The 24,311-nt window shown below is 32.5% G+C and overlaps 1 protein-coding gene across 5 annotated transcripts in view; it reads left to right on the top strand.

Moving 5' to 3' along the window:
• The window catches only part of LOC111407706 (probable LRR receptor-like serine/threonine-protein kinase At4g36180), a 101,583-nt gene that overhangs the window by 74,217 nt on the left and 3,055 nt on the right, over positions 1–24,311 (top strand). The window contains exons 1-5 of one of the 5 annotated variants that reach the window (XM_023037349.1): positions 22,867–22,887; positions 23,009–23,164; positions 23,624–23,716; positions 23,814–23,888; positions 24,121–24,273. In XM_023037349.1, coding sequence (XP_022893117.1) covers positions 23,143–23,164; positions 23,624–23,716; positions 23,814–23,888; positions 24,121–24,273 — 343 coding nt within the window. In that variant the 5' untranslated portion in view covers positions 22,867–22,887; positions 23,009–23,142. Of the gene's footprint in view, positions 1–22,866; positions 23,165–23,623; positions 23,717–23,813; positions 23,889–24,120; positions 24,274–24,311 lie in introns of those variants that run through there. The other 4 variants (XM_023037347.1, XM_023037346.1, XM_023037345.1 and 1 more) reach the window with 4 other exon arrangements.

Raw genomic sequence — 24,311 nt, 5'->3', positions numbered from 1 at the left:
TTGACTATTGAGAAATTGAGTGTTGCTGTGTTGACGACTTGACGTATTGTGTTTGTTGATTTGTGCAATTGTGCTGGTGCAACTGAAATTTGCCGACCCTTTGTTCAATTTGTTGTATGTTGATGCCTGAAGTGACGGTGTTGAGAGTTTGTTGAGCACTTGGAATCTTGGATGACTTGAGTTGAGTGACTCTGTTGGAGATTTGGAGACTTGAAGTGTTGATTGGCTTGAGTGTTGTACATGTTATTACTTATTACTTATTAGTTATTAGTGATAGTGAATCAATGTTTAATTCATATCTTCGTAGCAAAGGAAATTAGGATTTAGGAATTATTACTAAGAATTGTGATTTTTTAATCAATTCTAATTGAAAAGGTTTGTGTTGATAGACATATTTCAGTGCCCAATATGGAAGATATTGTAGTATTGAAAGGTCGGCCTAGGCGTGCAGCTCAACAAGTGACTTATTATCATCGCTTTTATGTTGATTTGTTTTGTCATGTGATAGACTCAATCTTGCAAGAATTGAATGATCGTTTTTCAGAAACAACTACTGAGTTCTTTGATTACATTTCGTGTTTAAGTCCAAGAAGTTCATTTGCAGCTTTTGGTCAGGCTAAATTGGTACGTCTTGCCCAGTTCTATCATTTGGACTTCAATAGCGACGAGCTTTTATTACTTAGACCTGAACTTGACAAGTTAGTTATGCTTATGAGAATGGACAAAGCTTTCTTTAACCTCAAAAGCATATCTTGTGTAGCTCAGAAGTTGGTTGAAACTGGAAGTAGTTGTTATTTTCCATTGGTTTATAGGCTGATCACCTTGGTTTTGATATTACTTGTCGCAGCTGCAAGTGTTGAAAGGGTATTCTCCACTGTGAATTTAATCAAGAGTGACTTGCGCACCAAAATGGGAGATGACTCGTTGAATGACCATTTGGTGGTTTATGTGGAAAAAGATCTTTTAAAAAAAGTTAAGAATGAGGCAATATTGCAACGTTTTCAAAATATGAGACCTCATAGAATTCAGTTGTCTAAGTTTACAGTTACAGAGTAAGGTTGTATCGTATATTTTTTTAGTATTTTGGGTTGTATTGAACTATATTTTCATATGTATATAATGTTTTCATATATATCGAACAGTTTTTAATATTATTTAATCAAATTTTAGCATGGTCAACGATTAATGGTCAAAGTCAAAGTCAACCACCCTAGTTGAACGTAGAATCTCGATCCGCCCCTGAATGTGCGCACAATCTTGCCAAGTTCACCACAACAGGAAATATTTTCCATGCCATTAAGGCAGTCTACGCTAATGTACACTACAAACATTAGCAGCAATTTCAACAGATATCTAAAATACACATGTTGAAGCTTGAAATTATTGCTCAGCTAGAGAATTGGCACAGTCAGCAGGAAGCAAGCCAGCTAAGTTCAGTGACGAGGTAGCAACAGAAGAGTATAGAAGAATGGTTAACATTTTGTGATTGTACAGCTTGAATTTTCTGTTTTGTAACTGCATTCTTTGTATAGAATTAGTTAGATATGGATTCCTTTACATGTATATAGCGCTCAAATTTGTACATTGACTGTGTAGATTGAATGAATACAATTCTTACATTTTCACAATTTTTCTGCATTAGAATTTTATTCTTCAAAATCTGATAAGGTATCAAAACTATAAACGGAAGAATCCAATGTAGGGAATACAAATTCCTCTCCAAACACCAACCTCAGTCCAAATCACAGCCAAAACATACAGCAGCCTGGTGGAAGCAACTCAGGAGTTTTTCCTCATGACCCAACTCAACCCAGTAGTCCTTACTATATCGGCAGCAATGATGGAAGTGCTGTAATGCTTATTACCCACATTTTGGTTGCTAGCTACTACTACTCCTAGGCTCGTTCAATAAGAAGGGCATTAATGATAAAAAAATGAGCTCAAGTTCATAGATGGCAACCTTTTTGAGGTAAAAGATCCATTAATAGAGTATTGGCTAAGGCATAAAGAAGTTGTTAAACATGGATGCAAAATGCTATATTGTAAATATCTAGAACAATACTCTTTACGCTGAGACAATTCATTTTCTTTGGCTTGACCTTGAGCAACATTTCTCTCAGCAAAATTTCCTCACACATTTTTGAAGTCAAGAAGGATATCACAGTCTTAATGCATAATCAAGACCCTGTAAGTGTCTACTTCTCTAAACTCACAATCATTTTGGATGAATTGCCAAACTACAAGAGTATTCCTAACTATACAAGTGGAGGCTTAAAGATTGTAGTTCAAAACTAGCTAAGGAATTGGGTTATGAAATTTTTAATGTGATTCAATTAGTCCTAAAAGATAATCAAGGCCCAAATTTCGTTGATTAAGCCATTTCCTAGCCTGAATGAAGTCTAATCCCTAATTCAACAAGAAAAGAAGAGACGGAAATATTCAACCCAAATACCATAAGTTATGACTCCATGCCTCTTCTTAGTAAAAGAAACTTTAGAGAAGAAGGCAAGCCAAATCTTTCATCACAGAAAAATGACAGATATTACTGCACTTAATTCCAGACCATTCTCCTGAATGTTGCTTTAAGACAAACCCAAGTAGACCAGTTTGCTCTTATTGTCAAATGCAAGGACGTGATGCAAAAAAATGCTTTAAACTCCATGGATTTCCACCAGGGCATAAGTTTAATGATTATGGAAAATCTGTTGCTACCATGGTTTCTGCAGGCATGACTTTTACTCGGGAGGTAGTAAAGGACAATGGCAGAGTATCTCTAAATCACGAGCAGTACTCTCAGCTGATGGTACTCCCCAAGCCAACAAACTCTCAACCTTTCACTTCTTTGGTAAGAAACGTTCAGGCCTTTGTTACTCCTTTTTCAACTAATGAAATGATCCATAAAATGTCTGGTATACCATCATGCCAAAATTCTTTCCATCACAAGCAAGAAAATATTTTTGATACTCCATGGATCCTTGATAGAGGAGCAACATATCACATGAACTTCTTTACTTATTTTTTACATCTAATCAAGCTAGTGTATCTTATTTTGTTACTTTACCAAATGGAGAAAATGTTCTTGTCTCACATGTAGGAACCGTCAAATTTTCAAAATCTCTCACTCTCCATGATGTTCTTTAAATTCTTAGCTTTACCTCTAATATAATTTTTACAAAGAAACTTGTTCAATCTCTAATCTGTTTGTAAGTGTTATGCCTTAGGTCCAATCAACTTTGAATATAAGCACTTTTAATATATAGTTGATGCAATTTTATGGAAGATTTATTATTTAAGTAATATTCAATTAGATTAAATAATAAAGTCCGTAGATTCAAAATCTTGGTAATTTGTTAATCACAAGGAGTTGTGATTGTGATATAAAAATTACATATGACTGAATCTTAAAGCGTTCGTTGTCGTAAATAATAATGAGATACGAATGTCGTTGTTATGGATAGACCATCACGTGTGGCATTTCTTACTTGTGAAGTAAGTAGCTAATCTCACAAGCTAAAGTGTGGTAACACTTGAATGAATACGTGGATATTTTGTTATAAAACAAAATATTGGAGACCCACTCGAAAATTCTACATGGATAACTATTTGAGTGTCAGTGGTTAATCTCTAATGTTCGGTAGTGGAATTGGTCCTTTGACTTGAGGTCATCATAGTGCCTTATATGAGAGCGATCATATTTTGGTGATGTTGGATGTTGCTCTGCCAAGGGCCGCTAATACGACATTGTTTGAGTATGTCAAGAATCATATGAAGGTTGCTAATGATCAATAGAGGATTCGTCACTCTTAGATAGTAAGAGATTATGATTTACATTTCATTCAGTTAAGTTGATGAAATTCAAGTATAAAGCTCTTGAAAGGTTCAAAGGATTCAAGCTAGAGTAGAGAAACAAATATGTAAAGATATCCTCATACTAAGATCCGGTCAAGATAAGATATCTTAAAGATGAAATTTTATATTATCTAAAAGAGAATGAGATTATCTTGCAGTGGACTCCTTTACATATGTTGCAACATAGTGGTGTATCTGAAAATAGAAATTGTGAACTATTAGATATAGTGTGATTAATAACAAGTCATGCAAACCTTCCAAAATCGTTTTGGGCTCGTGCACTAATTGAAATGTGCTGCACACTAAGTCATGTCCAATCAGTCGACAGAACTTCATACGAGTTATGGAAAAGGAAAAGCCCAACTTATTTCATGTAAAAGTTTAGGTTGTGACACTTATGAGAAGTACGCTGAATCGGATAAGTTTGAGACTATATTTGATAAATACATATTTGTGGGATATCTAAAACAGATATTTGGATATCAATTCTATAACCCATTGAGAAGAAAGTTTTCGTCTCACGATATATCATTTTCTTAGAGAAAATGTTTACTCTAGGAGATAACAGTGGGAGCAAAATAAAACTTAAAAGAGTTCAAGAATCCACAGATATTGTTGATCAGGTAGATGAATCTGAGTTTGATCATATACCTGACGAGGGACACACTTTTGATCAGAAAGTAGAGACTCTTGAGAACATGACAGCTCTATTTAAAACTGGTAAGATCATTCGACCTTCGAGAATGTGCGAATTCACGATTACTAATCAAGTATTATTAATCGAGATGATGGACCTACTAATTATGTAGAAACAGAGTCAAGTGTTGACTTAAATAGCTGGCATGAGGTCATGGAATCCAAAATGAATTCAATGTATGAAAACAAGGTTTGGACCTTGGTCGATCTTCCTGATGGGATAAAACTCATATGTTGTAAATCCTTTATAAGGAAGAGGTCGACATGGATGGGGATATCTGTACATACAAAGCAATGCTAGTAGCAAAATGTTACAAACAAAGACAAGTGTTGACCTTAATAAAGCCTTTTACCTGTAGCCATGCTGAACTCCATTCGGATTTTGGTTGCAGTAGTTACATACCGTGACTATGAGTTAAAGCAAGCCTCTTGGAGTTGAAACATTCAATTTGATGGGAAAATCAAAAGGTTTGATTTTATCAAAACTGAAGATAAACCGTATGTTTACAACAAGATGGTGAGAGCATTGTAGCATTCCTTATATTATATATATAAGACATAATATTAATACGAAATGACATCCATACTTTTCAGCATTGAAATAATGGTTCTTAAAGGATTTCTTCATGAACGATATGAGAGAAGTAACTTGATTTATGAAGATAGATCTAGAAGATTGCTTAAGTAATCCCAATCTACATAGATAAAATCTTCTCAAGATTTTATATAAAGAAATTGGCTTACTCTTAAGCGGTGTGTTGGAAATGATCCAAACATGAAATAACCATTGATTCAAGAGCAAAAACCTAACACACGATTGCTTTAGAAGCATCAAATAGTTGCAGTGTGGATCAAGATGTTTATTAATGCACTCAAAGTAGTTCCTGATATTGTTGATCACATGTTATTGTATTGTGATAACAATAAAGTCATCGCACATGTGAGGGAATTAAAGTCTCATCAATGATCTGAACATGTGTTAAAGTGGTATAATCTCATCAGAGAGATAACACATAGAAATGAAGCAAAGAAAGGAACAAATTTCTACAATTGATGATATTGCAGATCCACTAACAAATAGTTTTCGCAGTATAAACATGATCATCATGTATGCTCTTATGGTATTAGATACATAAGTGATTGGATCTAGTGCAAGTGGGAGTTTGTAAGTGTTATGTCCTAGGTTCAATCAAATTTGAACATAAACACTTCTAATATATAGTTGATGCAATTTTAGGAAAAATTTATTATTTAATTAATATTCAATTAAATTAAATAATAAAGTCCGTAGACTCAAATCTTTGTAATTTATTAATCACAAAGAGTTGTGATTGTAAGATACAAATTAGATATAATTGAATCTCCAATCATCTGTAGTTTTAAGTAATAACGAGATATGAATATCATTGTTACGAATAGACCATCACGTATGGCATTTCTTACTTGTGAAGTAAGTAACTGATTTCACAAGCTAAAGTGTGGTGACACTTGAATGAACATGTGGATGTTTTGTTATAGAACAAAACATTGGAGACCCGCTGGGAGATTTCACATGGATAACTATCTGAATGTCAGTGGTTAATCTTTAAAGTCGGTAATAGAATTGGTCTTTTGAATTGAGATCATCATAGTGCCTCATACGAGGGCAGTCATACTTTGGTGATGTTGGATGTTGCTCTACCAAGGACCGTTAAGTATGTCAAGAATCATATGAAGGTTGTGAATGATCAATAGAGGATTCGTCACTCTTAGATAGTAAGAGATTATGATCTACATTTCATTCAATTAAGTTGATAACGAAATTTTTGGCCAAGGTATACTCATAAGTTGAAAATGAGTTTTTGACTTATATTGACTTAATAATGGAATGAAATATATGATCGATAATCGAGATTGACATATTTCCATAACTTGTAATTGATCTGATCATACTGATGAAGGGATTATAGTTTCACGGTAAACAAACAAGTTTGATTTTGTCATATCACATGACATTTTTCGTGACATGTATTGCCCTAATACATTACTAGATGTCAATTTGGGACGACAAGTGTGAGTTGGTCTTAAATAAAAAGGAATGTTTTAATTTATCGATTTTGATTAGATCAAAATAATAATTTACGTCTTTAGGTATCGTGATTGGGAACCTAATAGGTCACACACAAAAGAAGAACTAGAATATTGTATTTTACCAATTAATTAATTTAACAAGCATCGGATAAATTAATTAATTGGGTCGCTTATTTATAGGCCCGTATTAATTAATTAGATGAATTGATTCAGGGGCTGAATTTAATTAAATGGGTTAATTAAATACTAGACCGGGTCAGGCCAAGCCCGTTCGGATTTATATAAATGAACGACTAGGGTTTTCAATTTGTATAGAATTTTATTCTTACTAGCACAAGAGGACAAAAACCCTAGTTCCTAAAATCTTGTTCTCTGTGTGGAATTTCATTGAAAACTGGACAATTGAAATCTGTTTTTATTTTCTGCTGCGTATGATTGAGTAGATTCCAAACACTATTGCCTTGTTTTCTTTTTCTAACTATAGGTATATTCAGGACCTTTTGACTTGGAGAATGAATGGAATGGGTAAGGTGGAAGATATAGTATACCATATGCTGTGAAAGCGAGTTTCTCCTTCAGCTCTGTTAGAAGTTCTTAAACAATGCAAGTTTTCATTTCCCTTACCTGCATCAACTACCAATAGGCATCAAGAATTTGATATATAGCATTGCAGATTAGGCCATTCCTCATACTCTAATTTTAATCTTGATAGCAAAGTCCACATACCCATTTCTTCTAGTATTAATTCTTGCACCAATTGTCCCTTAACAAAGAAACACAAAAGTCACCCTTTAATGTAAGTCAGCACAAAACAGAAAAAATGTTTTGAATTAATCCATTGTGACATTTGGGATCCTTGTAATGAAATCAATAGAGATGGTTCTAAATATTTTTTATCGATTGTTGATGATTTGAGTAGATGCACATGGATTTATATGCTGAGATTAAAATCTGATGCAGCCGCTACTTCACAAGATTTTTATGCCTTGATGGATATGCAACTTGAAATCAAAATTAAAACCATTTGATTAGACAATGGTGGTGAATTTAATATGATCGATTTTTATCTAAGAAAAGGCATAGTGCACCAACGAACATGTGTAGAAATCCTAGAGCAAAATGTTGTGGTAGAAAGATAACATCAGCGTATTTTGAATGTGGCAAGAGCTTTGAAGTTTCAAAATGGACTCCCAATAAAGTATGGAATGATTTTGTACTCACCTATATCTCATCCCATCTTAGACCATAAAAGTCCCTTTGAAATACTATTTAAAACCAAACCAAACCCACCTAAAAAGTTTTCGGATGCCTAGCCTTTACCATTACCCTTGCCAATGGTCCACACAAGTTTGACCTTAGATCTAGAAAGTGCATCTTCATTGATTATCTCTTCAGCATCAAGGGATACAAATTGTGGTATTTAGAGACAATAAAAGTTTTCATTTCAATGAATGTTATCTTTTATGAAAATATTTTCCTTTTCAAAGACCTTAATTGCAACAGCAACTTCTCTCCGTTTAAATCTCAATCATCTTAGTTTCACACAAAATCTTATTATCTCAAATGACATCTCCTCATCTAATTATGCCAACCATACTGAATATGTAGATTCTGATCAAACAGACTCACAACTACCAAATATTTCGAATACCTTGGCTCATATAGAGTCATCCAACTTATATATATAGGCACTAATCGTGATATATGACAACCTCCCATTGATACTTTGGAACCAAATCATTGTATTACCACACATCTAAAAAAAATTAAGTAGTAATTTTATAATTTGAGTTACAACTATTCACTTTTAATGGCCGAATATGTGTAAAAATTATACCTATCAATCACCATCAACTTTGTCTAGACGGTTAGAGTTTAAGATGTGTTTGAGAAATCAAGGACTTTAGAAAAATAGAAGGTAGACTCATTAGTGATTGATCCGTCGATAGTATGCCACTTACAGTTTCAAACTTCGATTAGGTTAATGCCTTCAATTAACTAAAATGAACTTGGGATAGTATGTTCAAATGTTTGATTCAAAACACAGCAGAATACAGGGTCGGAAGAGGAAAAAACACAACCTATCGACCAATCAGGAACTAGAGTTTACATGAAAGCTGGCTGAATTTGAAGTTGTTGTTTATCCTGTAATTGGAGTACCAACACCTATTAAGAAGATGCAGCTAGCTACATCGTAGAGTTTCTTCCATCAATAGTAGCTTTGTTAGAAATGGACAAAAACTTTTGCTTTCCTAACATGAAGCCTTATTGTGGGACTTTCAGAATGAACATATAGCCCAATACAAGCAAAAAAATTATTGTCGTGGCTCCATGAGATCTCCACGAGGCTATATATGTAAGGGGATTGACTATAGTTTGGTAGGGGCAAGCCCCAGAGTGTTATGCAAATATTCCAAATAATTCTCTCAATGAACAATTAATTTTTTGTACAATTCACTAGCAGCAGGAAGTTAGAAAATTGGTCTAACAATCTTTACCATGTGATACACGAAAATGAATCCTTATGTAAATAAGTAAGACGGTTCAACTTCAAGAATATCTCGATCCCCAACTACGATCAGCAAACTGCATATCGACCTTGCAAAAATGACTCCTCTCTAATACCAACCTTTATAAGGAACTTACCAAATATCTGTGTAGCACAATGGAAGATGTTCTTACCAAGGAATGGGCTTAGATTAAATGGGAGAAATATGGTGCCACTATTGATTTCAATGACTTTATCATTTTCAAGATAACAAATCCTTTCAGAATTAAATGACAGGGAAGGGCCTACAAATAATATTTGTGCATTACTACATTACCGTTCAGTATTTTCTTATCTTCTTTTGATTAACAGTTAATTTTACTCTATTACTTACTATTCTCTATTTACTATCGAAGAGCCAATGCTAAAAATGCCATCAGTGACCCTAACATGTTATCTACTCTCAGAAGATTCAATAGGTGAACTAAACTCAGCAAGTAGATCTCTTGCCAAGTCTCGAATGTCATTAACAAAGTTCAAGGTTACCTCACCAACCAAATTTCAAGAATCATTCCACTTCGGGAGATAAAGAGCCAACATAGTTGCCCTTAGACAGTCTGGAATAACACCATTGCTATCAAACTCTTTGAAATAACATGGTTTTCGATAGACCTTTAGAGCCATATGATTGCCATCGGATCCTTTGAATAATTTGGTTGCCGTCAAGCTGTTCATAAGAAGATGACTATACATTTGCGATAAGACCATTTAGACACATTGTTACGATTGAGCTATTCGGAAGGATATAGGCCATTGGTTGCCATTAGGCTAGTCCAAAAAAATTGAGAACTTGGTTGTTTTCAGATATCAAGACATTAGCCTTTAAGCTATTCAATAAATGGCATTGTATATCATGCTTGCTTAGCTAAGACCGGTCTAATTGTTGTACATGAACACAAATGAAACCATTTTAAAAATATTCATTTTATACTTATAGAAGTTTTTACACTTTAAAAATTTCATTTTTTCACAAGAAAATTTTGGAATTGTTGTGTTAAGTTCAATTTCTCATTTATATAGTCTGTTCTTGTAATTTGGTTAAGCTTTAATTATTGTCTCCGTCATTGTTTGGCTCCCTAGTCAGTCATAGTCCTCTCTTCGGATGATTGATCTAGAACATTAGACATGTAAAGCAACTTGTGCAACTCAATAATATGGTCTTCACTACCAAATCTATTTCAAATCACCCATTTCTAAGAACATCCAACCAGGCCAGACTTGTGTTTTAAGGGGCTAACTTTAGATTTTGAGCCCATAAGTCATAGCAATAATTTTTTTTTTCATTTATAAGAGATTTAAGGAACTAAATCTGTTAACTTAAAATAAAAAAATAAAACAAAGAAAATAAAATATTTAAAATATGTATATTATAATCAAATTACAATGTGAAAATGTTCTAAAAGATTACTTAAGTACAGCTCGTCTTACAGTTTTCGAGGCAAAAATATCAATTAATTTTGTATAGTTGAGTTGTTCAACTATTTCTTTTTCAATTGATAACATGGCTAAACCATTCAATCTTTGTTCTGCATAGTTGATCAAATATAAGTCTTAATTAATTTCAACTTAGAGAAACTTCTTTCTGGTGATACAATTGTAACACGGATGGAGAGCAAAATCTTGTAAGCAATGCAATCATTCAGAAAACAACAATTCATTTTCTTCAAGTAATGTAGCACATCAATTGATCTTTTTGTTTCTCTAGTTAAATAGCACCTTAAGGCTTTTCAACTCTAAACACAAGTCATCACCTATAATGTCTGAATGTCCATTATGTTTTAATTACTGCTCAAGATTTCAACAAACTATCAACTTGCATACTCTTTAACTTATCCAAATTAAACAAAAATCCAAATATCTCTTCATAATGTGTTAATTGTTCAAAACGAGTTTGAAGTGATGATCAAGCTTGATCAATTATAAAGAGAAAATACTCAATTCTAAGAGATTTTTTAACCGAGTGTGTTACATCTTCACTACTACTTTCATCAAATTGCTTCTTTCTTCGAATGCTACGCCTCTCTTGAAATACAGGTTCAAGTCTTATTTCACTTGCCATCTATTTAGCTTCATCCATGGCACTAGCAAACCCAGATTCTCTATATTTTTGGCTTGAAAAAATTTACTCACAGTATTGATTGCATGCAACAACTTATACCAAATTAATATGCCAAGCAAAAACTCAAAATTTTCAAGTTTATATGTTGTTAAGGACATAGCTTCACTTTTGTTTTATGATCTTCAACAATGTTTGCCAAATCAAAGCATCTCTTATTTGTATAGATTGTTTTTTTATAGGCTTCACACTTTCCATATGACCTTCATAGGATGTTTGTGACAATGGTTTAAGTGTCAGACTTGAACCTTATCTTTAAAAAATTTCCATTGTATGGGAGAAGAAGAGAACAATGCGTAGATTTGCATATGGAGTACAATCAAGTATGACAGAAAAATATTTTGCATGTTTCACTTATATGACAATTGCACTTCTCACCTTGTTTGCCAACATTTGTATAAATTCATTTTGAATCTTAGGACCCAGATATGTATACTAAATCTCGCGTGCTTGAGCACGTTGAATGTGTTCTTCTATTATTGGATCAAACTCAAAAACCATATTTACCATTTGCAAAAAGGTCCATTGTTCACAACATGAAGTTGCTCACAATCTCCTCGAAATGCCAAATTATTTTTAGCGAGTCTTTTCGTGATAGCAAACACTTGTTTCCAATTCTCTCTTTCTTTGTTGAGGGACAATTGTATACTTTCATCAATTATATGTTTTGTTTGAAGTCTATTTTGTAGTTCCATTCAACTAATCATGCAACCTATATGCTCCTTAGACACTTCATAGTTTGTAAGATGCCGATGCACATTATGCCAATCATTGTATCCGTCATTACCCAATTGACCAATATTTTTTCTTATCATTTTTTCTATCTTAAATAACTAACAACAAAAACAAAAAATCTTATCCAAAGAAATTGAATACACTAGCCATCTTTTATCAATTGTTTGCCCATTTGCCATTAATCGCTTATATTGTGATGAATCAAAATGTCTACCTTGACTATCTCTAGGAAACAAGATGTCATCAACTCTTTTTGGACCCATTTCAACTAAAAAATTCCTTATCTTTTGATTAATGTGAATTTCCTTCAATTTTCAGGATCATTAAAATTCAAAGAAAAACAATTTTCTTGATTTAAAATATTCATGTTGAGCATCATTTTCATCGTTTTGTTTCGACTCATCCATATTGGAAAGTTCAATCATTTCATTGTTCTCTTTCTGTTCATCCCCATGATAATTATCATTATCACTATCATTCCGATTCAGTTGTTCCTCAATCGTTAAATTTGCTGGTGTTTCTTCATTTTCGTTTCTTTTCTTACCATTAAAGTACTTATCCATATCTCTAGCTTGGCTTCGAATTAATGCCTCCACTCTTTCCCACTTCTTCCTTTTTTGAGCTCCCAACACATATTTAGGAGCCATGGTGTTTGACTCAAGTCACTCAACAGCTAGCATTTACCGAAATTTGAGAATAAAAGAGGCTCAAATTATTTTAAGAACTAAGATCAAAATTAATGACCCAATCACAATTCACAACTTATAATAAAAGTACTCAACTTAATTCTGAATATACAGAACAAATTCATACATAAGATAGGTTGTTTTTTAATTAAATCCAATATTGACATTTCTTCGTTTGATCCAATAACACCTTATTTTGCAAGTCTTATTTTTATTTCGATTACCTAATAAGAAACTATTAAATGAAAATTTATTCAAATAAAATAGAAAGCGTGAAAATAATATATTGAGCACGTCTAGTTCAGTTTTAGAGGACCTTTTTAGGTGTTTATTTGGGCACGACCGCCTCCGTATTCTTAACCATAATCTTTAACCATACTTCAGTCTTCTTAATTGCTCACCAATTATGCCATACACTTCAAACATCAAAGTTCAAGACTTAAAGTGTTCAAGTTCAAGAATCAAGATGCAACAAATTCTTAACTCGAAACTGATCAAAAGACTTCCAAGTCCTACAGATCAAATGTAAAATTCTAAGTAAAACACGAAACCAATGAGTTGATCATCCATGAAGGCAAAACCCCTTAATCAAGCAGGGCACTATTTGACGTGTTTTAAAGGCTAATCAGTAGAGTGGAAACTATCTACACATGACACGATCTTAACAACATTACCTCTACGTGGCTCTATATGACTTAGCCTTCAAGAAGGTCAAGGTCCATTTTATCATTGGCTCTACACACCTCAATGTAAAATAACTCTAAAGGAGACATAAACCAATTGGTTTCAGTTCATGAACAATCCTAACATAACAAAGAGAGTAGGACATGGCCACCAACTTACCACCAATTAACTTGAAATTAGAAGCATGCATAGATAAATTTCTTGGTCTAAAATGTTCTACATTGATTGATTCAAACAATGAACAAAGAAAAGATTGTTAACGTTGTCAATTTATTGATGCCAAGATCTTCTATATCAAATCACCAAGAGAATTATAAAATACAGAACATACTTTAATCCTTTGGGAATGAGTTTGATTGGTAGATCTTGAATTGCGTATTCTTGCTTATTGCTTTTTAATCTTGATTCCTTGTTATTGATTCTAGATCATGGGTACCAGAGCTTCCTCCACGATATACGTTCTCCTGTTATTTTTATGTTTGATGGGATGTCATAAAGAATGAGAAATCACGTACGGTTTGGGGACCATATCTCTCTCTCTCTCTCTCTATATATATATATATTTTTTTTTTTATTATTATTTTTTTTTTCATATGTGTTTGGTCCCATCAAGAATTACAAATCAGAGGAATATGATTTCTATGCATATTTAGGGCCATACCATATTAGATGCCCAAAGCCAAATAACTTGAATTCTTTATTAGACCACTTTAAATAGATATAACCTTAATATAGATTTAGATACATGATTGATTACATATGTAAGGCCTAACATGACAAATTAAAAAATCCAACACTTATAACTCAAAAGCTTCAAAAATGAGGTCCTCCACGGAATCAATTTTCATAACTCAGATTATCTTTCTTGTTATCACTATACAAATCTACACATGCAGGAAATGAAAGTCATTCACCAAACCAAAAGGTAATTAGTTTTTTCTTCAATAAATAAATGCCGCACACTCTATTTAGAAATTAAGAAGAAAAATCATTTTTTCTTGTTATTTTCTTTTGTGGGGATATTAAATAATTAGCTTTCAACCTATAGCCAAAGTAGTACATCGATCCCTAATCCTTAAAAGGAGCATGCTAACAAGTTTTTAGTGCAGTTATATTGGTTGTATGTATTGTATTGTATGCATGAGTGTTAGAGAAAGATAGAGGGATTTGTACATGTGTGTGTATCAAATTAGTTTACTTGTTGTTTAAATTCAAAAATTTGGTATCAAGGCAGACGATCGAGGAAGAATTTTTGCACTTTTGGAGTTTCTGTAGAAAGAGAGATTGTGAAGCTTTTAAATCTTGTTTGGTTGCGATGGGATAAATCAAGTCATAATGAGCGACCTTAAAGTAGTATCGAAGTAAAGAAGCTTATAATTAGAACTAAAATGTATGAAAAACTCGCATGGAGTTGTATTTCCAAGAGTAAGATCTATGGCTAATATTTGGTGGAAGTGATGTGACACCGTCGAAGAAGTCACGAATCTAAAATGTTGGAGAATCAAAGTAGCAAGGCTATGTTTGTTATAAAAACAACTATTGAGAAATAATTGTTGGAGCACGTAAGGGATTAGAACATACCAAAAGAAGTATGGGACACTTCAACGGCACTATTCTCAAAGAAAAATGATATGCGGTTGCAACTTCTAAAAAATGAGCTTCTCTATGTTCAAGGAGAATGGCTGTAATTATTTTAACAAAGTTAAATTTCTTTGTTGTGAAATTTTTCATTTTAAATTCTTTGAGTAAAATTTTGGAGTCTAAAATGAGAAGATAATCATACATGGATTGAGATTCGAATTTAGAAGCTTTATTGGTAAAGGTTGGCCAGAGCAGTAGTAAAATTGCTGGCCGACCAAAAAGCATCGATCACACAAATGTTAGGGGTTTCATTATAAAAGAAAAAGAAGAAGCATTATTCTGCTATAAAAGAATAGGCAAATTTCATTAATAAAATAATAAAGAATTAAAAAAAATTAGGAGAAAGTCATTAGATAAGGAGGGCTCAAGAAAAAATTACTATAAGAGAGGTTAGTCATCTAAAGGATATTGATGGACTGTTGTCTCATATTTTGTATGTGAAAAAAAGGGTAATTATGCTAGATATTGCTGATTTAAGAATGAGCAAGCAGAAGGCATTATACCATCAAGGATGATAAGTACAATACTGAAGAAGAATGAAACGTTGAAGCTTGCACAATAATAATTGAACACGCTCGAGAAAAGAAAATCAATTCAAGTCTAAAGGACAAATTAGCATTGGTGATAGTCTTTCCTAAATAAATGGATTGTGAAGATGATTGGATCAATGACTCAGAATATAACATTGTTATTCATGAAGAGTTTTCTTGATAGACTTTGCATAGGGGGAACTACCAGACTCGAAAGATGTTATACCCCACTCATTTGTAGTCAAAGTCAAGGCCAAGGACTTAAGTCGAACAAATGATTTTTATGGGGTCTAATTTGTAGTTAATATAAAATATGAATCTAGGGATTTAATTTTCCTTATATTAGAATTAAAGGGTTAAAAATTTACATTGTAAGATAATAAGGGTGTGAACTTGCAAACTGATTGGAGATCCCCATCATTTGGTTCTTAAAACCCATATTTTAGCCCCCATTTTTTTCCAAATTGTAATGGTTGGAATAGTATTTTTTTTTAAGAATGTATGGTTGAAAAAGAATAAAAAGTTTTCAATATATGTAATATTATTTTATGAAAGATTACGTGGCTGAAAATAAGAGAAAGAAAATGAAAGAGAAAAGGGGCCAAACGGGGTCTTAATATAATTACATTGCATATGGAATTCTCCATATAGCAATCGAGAGAGACACAATACGGTGAGAAAGATGGTCCGTAAGAGAATTAAAATAAAAAGAAGAATTAGAGTAGAGATCAAAAACAGAAAGAGGGAATGACAGTAGATTTGTGCTTTCATTTCATTTGGCAAAACAAGGAGGTAAGGATCATTTTTTGTGCTTTTTCATCTTAAAAATTGGAGAATAGTAGGAAACACAAGATAATAAACGGTGAACAGGAAAAATGAAAGAAGAGAAAAAGAAAAGGAAGCAAGATGATATTCTAATTTGAAATCAAAAGAGGAATTGTAAAAAGAAAAAGAGAAGAACAAAAAGAAAGATTGGCAAATGGGTTTACAAGTAGGTTGCAATTAGAACAAGAAATTAAGAGGAGTTAGCAAGAAAAATAATTGACTAAATGGAATAGCTTCTGTAAACACACTTAGACAAAAGGAGAAGAAATACTGAACAATAATAATTGGAAATGAGTGAGATGGATGTTAGTTTATTGAAAGAGAATGGAGCATGTTCTTATTTGTCTATAAATATAAAAGGGAAAGAAAAGGAAGTAGATAGGAAAAGGATTATGGTTAAATAAGGAGAAAAATGAAAAGGGAGAGGATAGAAATTGTAAATTCAAGAATTTTGGAAGGCAGAATGTAATTGTGCAAGTGTAGTGGGGAAATGAATGAGGAAGAAGAATACATTCCATATTGAAATCCAAACCAGTAATATAGATATCTCATTCATTTATGTAATATATTACTTTTGGTCAAGTAATAGATTTTTGGACAAAAATCGTCTAAAGATCCTTCCATGACATATATTTAAAAGGTATGAGAAATATGTGCTACTCTTTTTGAAGGTTTGAGACTGCACTGCACATTTTTAAAAGGTTCAGCCTCCTTTGCACCTCCTGTTGCACCATTGTGCTGAAAACTATTCGCGACTTCAATGTCCTCCGATCACCATCCCACCACCACCATCTAGGATCACCACAATCATGATCACAACCTTCTCCTAGGGATGGATGGTCCTGGGCATCAACTCGTGCGAGCTAAAATCCAATTTTACATTTTTTAAGGAAAAATTACACCCATCCCTATTTTCTATCATTTCATTTGTAAAATCAGAATTACATTTATCTTTTCAAGAGTCAGGTATATACTATAACCCACACTACCTCACACTACCCTACCCCATCAATTAATTCATTTCTTCCAAATCCAAACCCACATTTCCCAATCCACACCCACGGCAATAGCAGCCCATCGCCGCCACTACATATCTTTGTCTACTACATAATAAAACGGTAGTTTGATATTAAATTCGAAATAGCACCCCACAATTTGTGTTTTTCTGACCGTGACATTTTGTGACATGATTAGCATGTGAATGTGACATTAATTATATGTTATCATGATCTTGACCTGTTTGATAAATTAATAAGTTATAAAACTTTACCAGATGATCATAAATGCGATCACATGATTTCTGAAAGAATTCTACAAGTTCATTAAATTTGAAAGTGTATTTTAAAACTATGGCAATTATTTATTTTTTTAATTATTTATTTTAGTTAGCCTACCTTCAAACTATGGCAATTATGTATTTTTTTAATTATTTACTTTAGTTAGCCAACCGTCAAATCAATGGACGTATGTATTAAAATTAATAATAGCCCAAGTCCAACACCCATTAGTCCAGTTTAAACCCAAACCTAGACATCATCCCGCTTGGCTTATATTCAAGAGACTATAGCATCTTATGTATTATATAAAGAGTTTTTAAATTTTGTGAGTCAAATTTTTTTTACACTTCAACATTGTTCATTATTATGGCTCTTTATTTTGCTTTTCTCAGAAAACATTTGTTAATTTCTCCTTATATTTTATTAACGTTATTTTTATATGTCAATGGCCAATCAATTTAAATGTAGTTTGAGTTGCTTAAGCAATATTATTGAAATACCTTAACTTATTAAATGCAATCATTATACATTAAGAATAGAGAATGAGTTTTTGACTCTCTAATTTTAAGAGCTAAACTCACTATTTATTTTAAAAATTAATATAAAAAATCGCTTAGCTTATTTTTAAGTGTTAACTTGAAGTCAAATCCATTCTTTATTCTACAAAAGTTAAAATAAAGAGTCTTTTATAGCTCATTTTTAAGTATTATCTCTTTTAAATAAGGAGTATTTTGTATTTAGAGAGTCGATGCTCTTATTTGCTCCATGTGTTTCTCACCTTCTCTACTCTCTATTTCTTTCATAGATGCTAGAATATTAGGAAACGCCGTATCAGTCCTCACTCGATTGAGATGGGCTCCATATTTGGAAATCTGCCTTTCGATTGTTTCAAGGTAGTCAGTAAGTTTCATCTATGAGTAGGATTTATGGGATTGGTTACTTATATGGGTCTTTTTCATGTAATTTTTAGCCAAATTAGTCTTTTTTGTCTGATATTAATTTTCTATTTAAATAGTATAATTTTTTTACTTGGTTCTTACTAATGTTTACTCAATTACTTTTTTAATAGGAATGGCAAAAAAAAACCTATCAAATCGGATACCCATAGGACCCGCCCCAAGTGAGACGGAGATTAACAACTTAATCTGGTATTCAGGGCGAGGAATTCTGCCCTGAGGTGAGAACTGGGCGGGTACGAGTAACACCAATCCCGCCCCGCTAATTTTATTTTTTTTTAAAATTCAATATTGGAAAACTCTACAAAATTTCATTTATTGTAATAGAAGATGGCAACTAAAATTATCTAAGGAATATAATAAACAATAAAAACCTTATTTTACCAAATATATTCGAATAATTTAACTTTTAAAAATAAATTAATTAATTAAAAATTTAACAACTATATTATTGTCTCACTTAAATGAATGAGGGCAATACAATGAATTATCAAAAACTAAAATAAAAAGGGGTAGGGGCATTTCCCCGCACTGCCCTGCCCGTTACCTGACCCCACCTTGTCCTGTTACCTTAAATGAGTAACGGGGCGGGAAAATGCTCGACGGGGTGGGGGTGGGGGACCTAGATCCCACTCCATTGCCAATCCTATTCTTTAGTTATGTAAAATCAAAAGAATTCAAGGATAAAAGTGGAGATAAGTAACCTTTCTAACCAAAAGGAATAAATTTGTCGGCCAGGAATCCACTGATGAGGAAACGACATTTGTTAATGAAGGAAGTAACGTATTTCTCGAATAAATTTTAGTGTATAGACTTTCAAAATTGATTGAATGCTTTGCATTGAGAGGAATGGTAATTAAATGCTTCATTTTAAGATGTACATTTAAAATGAGCCCATTTCCCGAACCCAAACCCATTTTAGTGTATAGACTTTCAAAATTGATTGAATGCTTTGCATTGAGAGGAATGGTAATTAAATGCTTCATTTTAAGATGTACATTTAAAATGAGCCCATTTCCCCAACCCAAACCCAAACACAAACCCATTCCAGACATCTCCTCTCTCTCTATCTATATCTCGTGATTCCGAAACAATAAATTGTATTTTCTCATTTTTTTTTAGTCTTTTATATTCCTAAGATAATTTGCATTCCCTTTTCGCCTTTGATTATTTTGGAGGAAGATAGTTTAATATTTATGATGTGGGTTTCAGATTTGGAAAAGTTAGTAGGGGTGAAGAAGGAAAGGGATAGTGTTGAAGTTTACCCCAACTCAGGTTGTGACCATTGTATGGACCGTCATGGACCGTCATCAACGCCATCTTTATTGCATGTTTCAAACCCTCAACAGAACTACTTGAATAAATATTGTCTTTCGATGACTTTTTTTTTTTTTTTTTTTTTTTTATAAATTTTTTTTTTTTTTTTTTTTTTTTTTTTTTTTTTTTTTTTTTTTTTTTTTTTTATCTATAAATTTTATTGCATCGTTGTTTCTAAATTTTAGCCCACGTTAATGAAAATTAGGGATCTGTCCCTGTCAGCGAGAGAATATGAAAGTGGAAACAATGAACCATATTTCACGGTATAGATATTAGTCATAAGTTAGAAAACTGATACATAAGTTTACTACTTTTAAAATGGACATTTGGAAGTCTTCTCATGGTGGAAAAAAAGGTGTGGTTGTAGATAAGTCTAGACCTTGATAGGCGTAGATGATTGTAGAAATTCTTTGCTGAATGGGGTCCATGAGCCATTGCATTACTGAGAAAATGTTGTTTCTAAATTTTAGCCCACGTTAATGAAAATTAGGGATCTGTCCTTGTCAGCGAGAGAATATGAAAGACGAAACAATGAACCATATTTCACGGTATAGATATGAGTCATAAGTTAGAAAACTGATACATAAGTTTACCACTTTTAAAATGGACATTTGGAAGTCTTCTCACGGTGGAAAAAGGTGTGGTTGTAGATAAGTCTAGACCTTAATAGGCGTAGATGATTGTAGAAATTCTTTGCTGAATGGGGTCCATGAGCCATTGCTTTACTGAGAAAATGTTGTTTGGAATGTACAATAGTTCTATCTTCTTCTTCCAGCTGTCAATTGATCAATGATTTGATTGTTAAAAAAATAAATTAATTAAAAATAATAATAATAATAAATTAAAAAATTAAAAAAATCAAGAATTTAAATATCTTATAACAAGATAAAAGATTATATATCTTACTCAGTTACTGTTATTTGGAATATGAAGAATATCAATTGTTTGTGAATTAATTATGCAATACTTGAGCATTTTTATTAACAGTACTAATAGAATAAATAGAATTTATGCTTGGTCATAAATATATGTGTATCATTTTTACATGCAAAAATTAAACATTTATGATTTGTTTATCGTCATCAATTATAGTGCTAAGAATTCTAACAATAATGGAGCATAGGATTTGGTCAATAGACCGTGCTAAGAATTCTAATAAAAGAGTAATTCTTTAATATGGCATATCCTTGGCACATGAAAATAGAAAAATCTGATTTTTTTTCTTATTCTTATGATTTTGTAGTGCATGACACTTTTGCACGTAGATATTTGCTTAGGACTGTAAAAAATGTTGAGATCCACGATTCACTAGGCAACATATGACAATTTTTTGTTAATATGAGATCAATAACAACGTGCTTTGTTCAAAATAAAATACTACCATGAACGAAATCTTAATCAAAATGAAACAATCTAAAATTATCACAAAGTAATATAATCTCAAAACTATAAAATAATTGATAAATTCCATATGCAGACAGCGTCAATTATATTCAAAATAAATAACAATGTAATTTTTTTATTTATTTTTTAAATGTTAAGGCTGATGTCTAATTAATCAATGCCAAACGGTTTCATGCAAAATGATAAGGTTCCTTCACGGAGCATTAGTGATGAATAAATAAATGACAGATTTTGAGTCGAATTAAAATCTTGTTTATATCCTTCAACGATAAAATATGAAAGAGAAATAATGAACCATATTTCACGAAATAGATATAAGTTGTAAGTTTTACTTCTCATGTAATATAGACATTTATAGACCTTGATAGGTGGGGCAAATTGTAGAAATTTCATCAATTTCCACCACTTTGCGGAACGTGGTCCACGGGGCACTGCATTACTGAGAAAATGTTTTTGGAATGCAAAATATTTGTCTTCTTCTTCCAACTGTCAATCAATTAATGATTTGATTGCAAAAAATAAAAATAAAAATGTACAACTAGGATAATAATGAAAGTGAGCTGATCATTCGATAATAATGACGGAACGTAGGATTAGGTCAATACATGGTGCTAATTAAGAATTCTAGTAAAAGAGAATCTGGCATGCCCTTGGCACACGGAAATAGAAAATTCTGATTAGTTCTTATTCTCATGATTTTCCACACACTTTTGCACATAGATATTTAAGAAAAACAATATCCTTCCTGGAAATTCTTCTCCATCCATTAGGAAAAAATTTAAAGAATTTTTTCTTGTGCATGAAGAAAAAAAAGTCAGTACTATATAGTGTAAGTTGAGATCTGCATGTTCAACTTTTAATTCACCATCACTTGTGATTAAAAATAGGTGTCTAATGATGTGTCAATGAATTATTTGTGGAAGGCAAGTCGGATGGTCAATTTTGGACAGTAATTTTCAACTCATATAGGGTTCTTTTATAATCCTCAATCAATCAACTAAGTATGGGCAATTTCCTATTAATCAATTAAACAATAAGAAAGTGCTACGAATTTTACAACTTCAAGGAAAAGTCTATAATAAAAACAAACCGCCTAACACGTCAAATCCACTTAGTGCTATAAATTGGAGAGTTTGCAACCTCATTTATCCAGAAAAAGTAAGAATTTGTGGCTTAGCAGTTAAGAAAGATGGGAATTAAGTTACTGGTAATTCTAGTGATGATTGTGCTTTCATTACTAAATGAATGGTATTGTTTAGGGTGTTGGGAGGAAGAGAAGGTTGCTCTTTTGCACCTTAGAGCAAATATAAACTTCCCAGATGGAGAATCACTGTCTTCATGGGTGGTTAATGAGACTGCAACTGATTGTTGTCAATGGGAATCGGTTGAATGCAGCAACACAACTAAACGAGTAATCCAACTTGATCTTGATTACGTTAGGGAGAGGAAATTAGGAGATTGGTATTTTAATGCCTCTCTGTTTCTTCCATTTCGAGAGCTCAAAAATCTCTTCTTGGAGCAAAATTAGTTAGTAGGATGGGTTGAGAATGAAGGCAAGATGAAATCTCTACTCGAGTAACTAGCCAGTTGATTAAATTTTATTACTCCTCTGTTTTTTGGTTGTCTAAGTTTTTCCTTCGAGTGATATTATAGATATATTGAACTTTGTTGCAGGTATTGATAGACTGTCGAAGTTGAGAAATTTGGAGGCCCTTGATTTGAGTTGGAATTCATTTGATAACAAAATTTTGTCATTTCTTAGTCGGCTTTCTTCTCTAAAGTATTTGGGTTTTGGAAACAACTATTTAATGAGAAAAAAATTCAGCAACAGTAAGTTCAATATACTTTGTATTCTGCTCGTTCTTTGATAGATCATTTGATTATCTAAGAATAGCCACTTCGAAAATTATGCTAGTTGCTTTCCTATTAGATCAAAACATTTGTCATTTGCCCTTCCTAATACGGTTAGCATTACGAAACGCATATGTTAATGTCATTGATATATTAATAGTTCTAATCAACCCAAGTACTAATTCAAATGTGAAAGATTAAGGGAACTTCTGGTACAAGACATATACAACAAATAAGACCTTTTTTTTTTTTAATAATTTCTTTTCATCTAATATTGTAACACACCTTATTACATAAGTATAATATTATTTTTTTGATTCCCAACCATTATGCTTGTGTGCGTACTCTTAATCAACATTGATTTCCTCTGGGTATTATTTCAATTTTTATTAGCTTGACGAAACATAATATTATTTTTTAAGAGAAATAATTGTCTAGGCAGTGAAAGGCTCTTCGGATTAACCAAGCTGGAAGTTCTTGATTTCAAAGGTAACGATGATATTAGCAACGGCGACATTCTGTCGATGCTAAGTGAGTCTCCTTTTACAAGTGTGATAAATTGTTTTTAGGTCAAAAGAAGACTATATTGTTATGACCTTTTAATAAATTTACTTTTCCTTTTTGATAGATCTGAATGATTTTATCAATTTGAAGGAGCTAGACCTAAGTGAAAATCAATTTGGAAGTTCGGGTACCATTTATGGTATATCACCTCAATTCATTCTTTATCCTTATTCATTATTAATTTCCTTTTCTTGTGCCTTATTATGCATGAGCCGAAGCGTCCCTATTATTTTGCTCACAGCCCTTCCATATCACTAATTTAGTAGTTTGTTGTTTATTACATTTCATCGTCGACACTTAAAACATTTTAATTTTCCATTTCTCAATAATTAACGTTGATGAATATTACCCTAGATAGTTCTCCATTCCAGGCATCAAAAGTATGCATCGTCTTCGAGTGCTAAAATTAGATGGCATAAGTGTCTCCAACATTAGCAACCTGGTGCAACCTTTGAGGGCATTCTCATACCTCGAGCACTTCTATTTTCGGGACAATTATATAAATGAAAGTATTGGAACTTTTGGTAAGCATAAAGAGTTGTAATTCCTAGTCACAAAAATT

The sequence above is a fragment of the Olea europaea genome, chromosome 13 (genome assembly GCF_002742605.1).
Source record: "Olea europaea var. sylvestris chromosome 13, O_europaea_v1, whole genome shotgun sequence".
In the NCBI taxonomy this organism is placed as follows: Eukaryota; Viridiplantae; Streptophyta; class Magnoliopsida; order Lamiales; family Oleaceae; genus Olea; species Olea europaea.
This window is presented reverse-complemented; position numbering and strand designations above follow the sequence as displayed.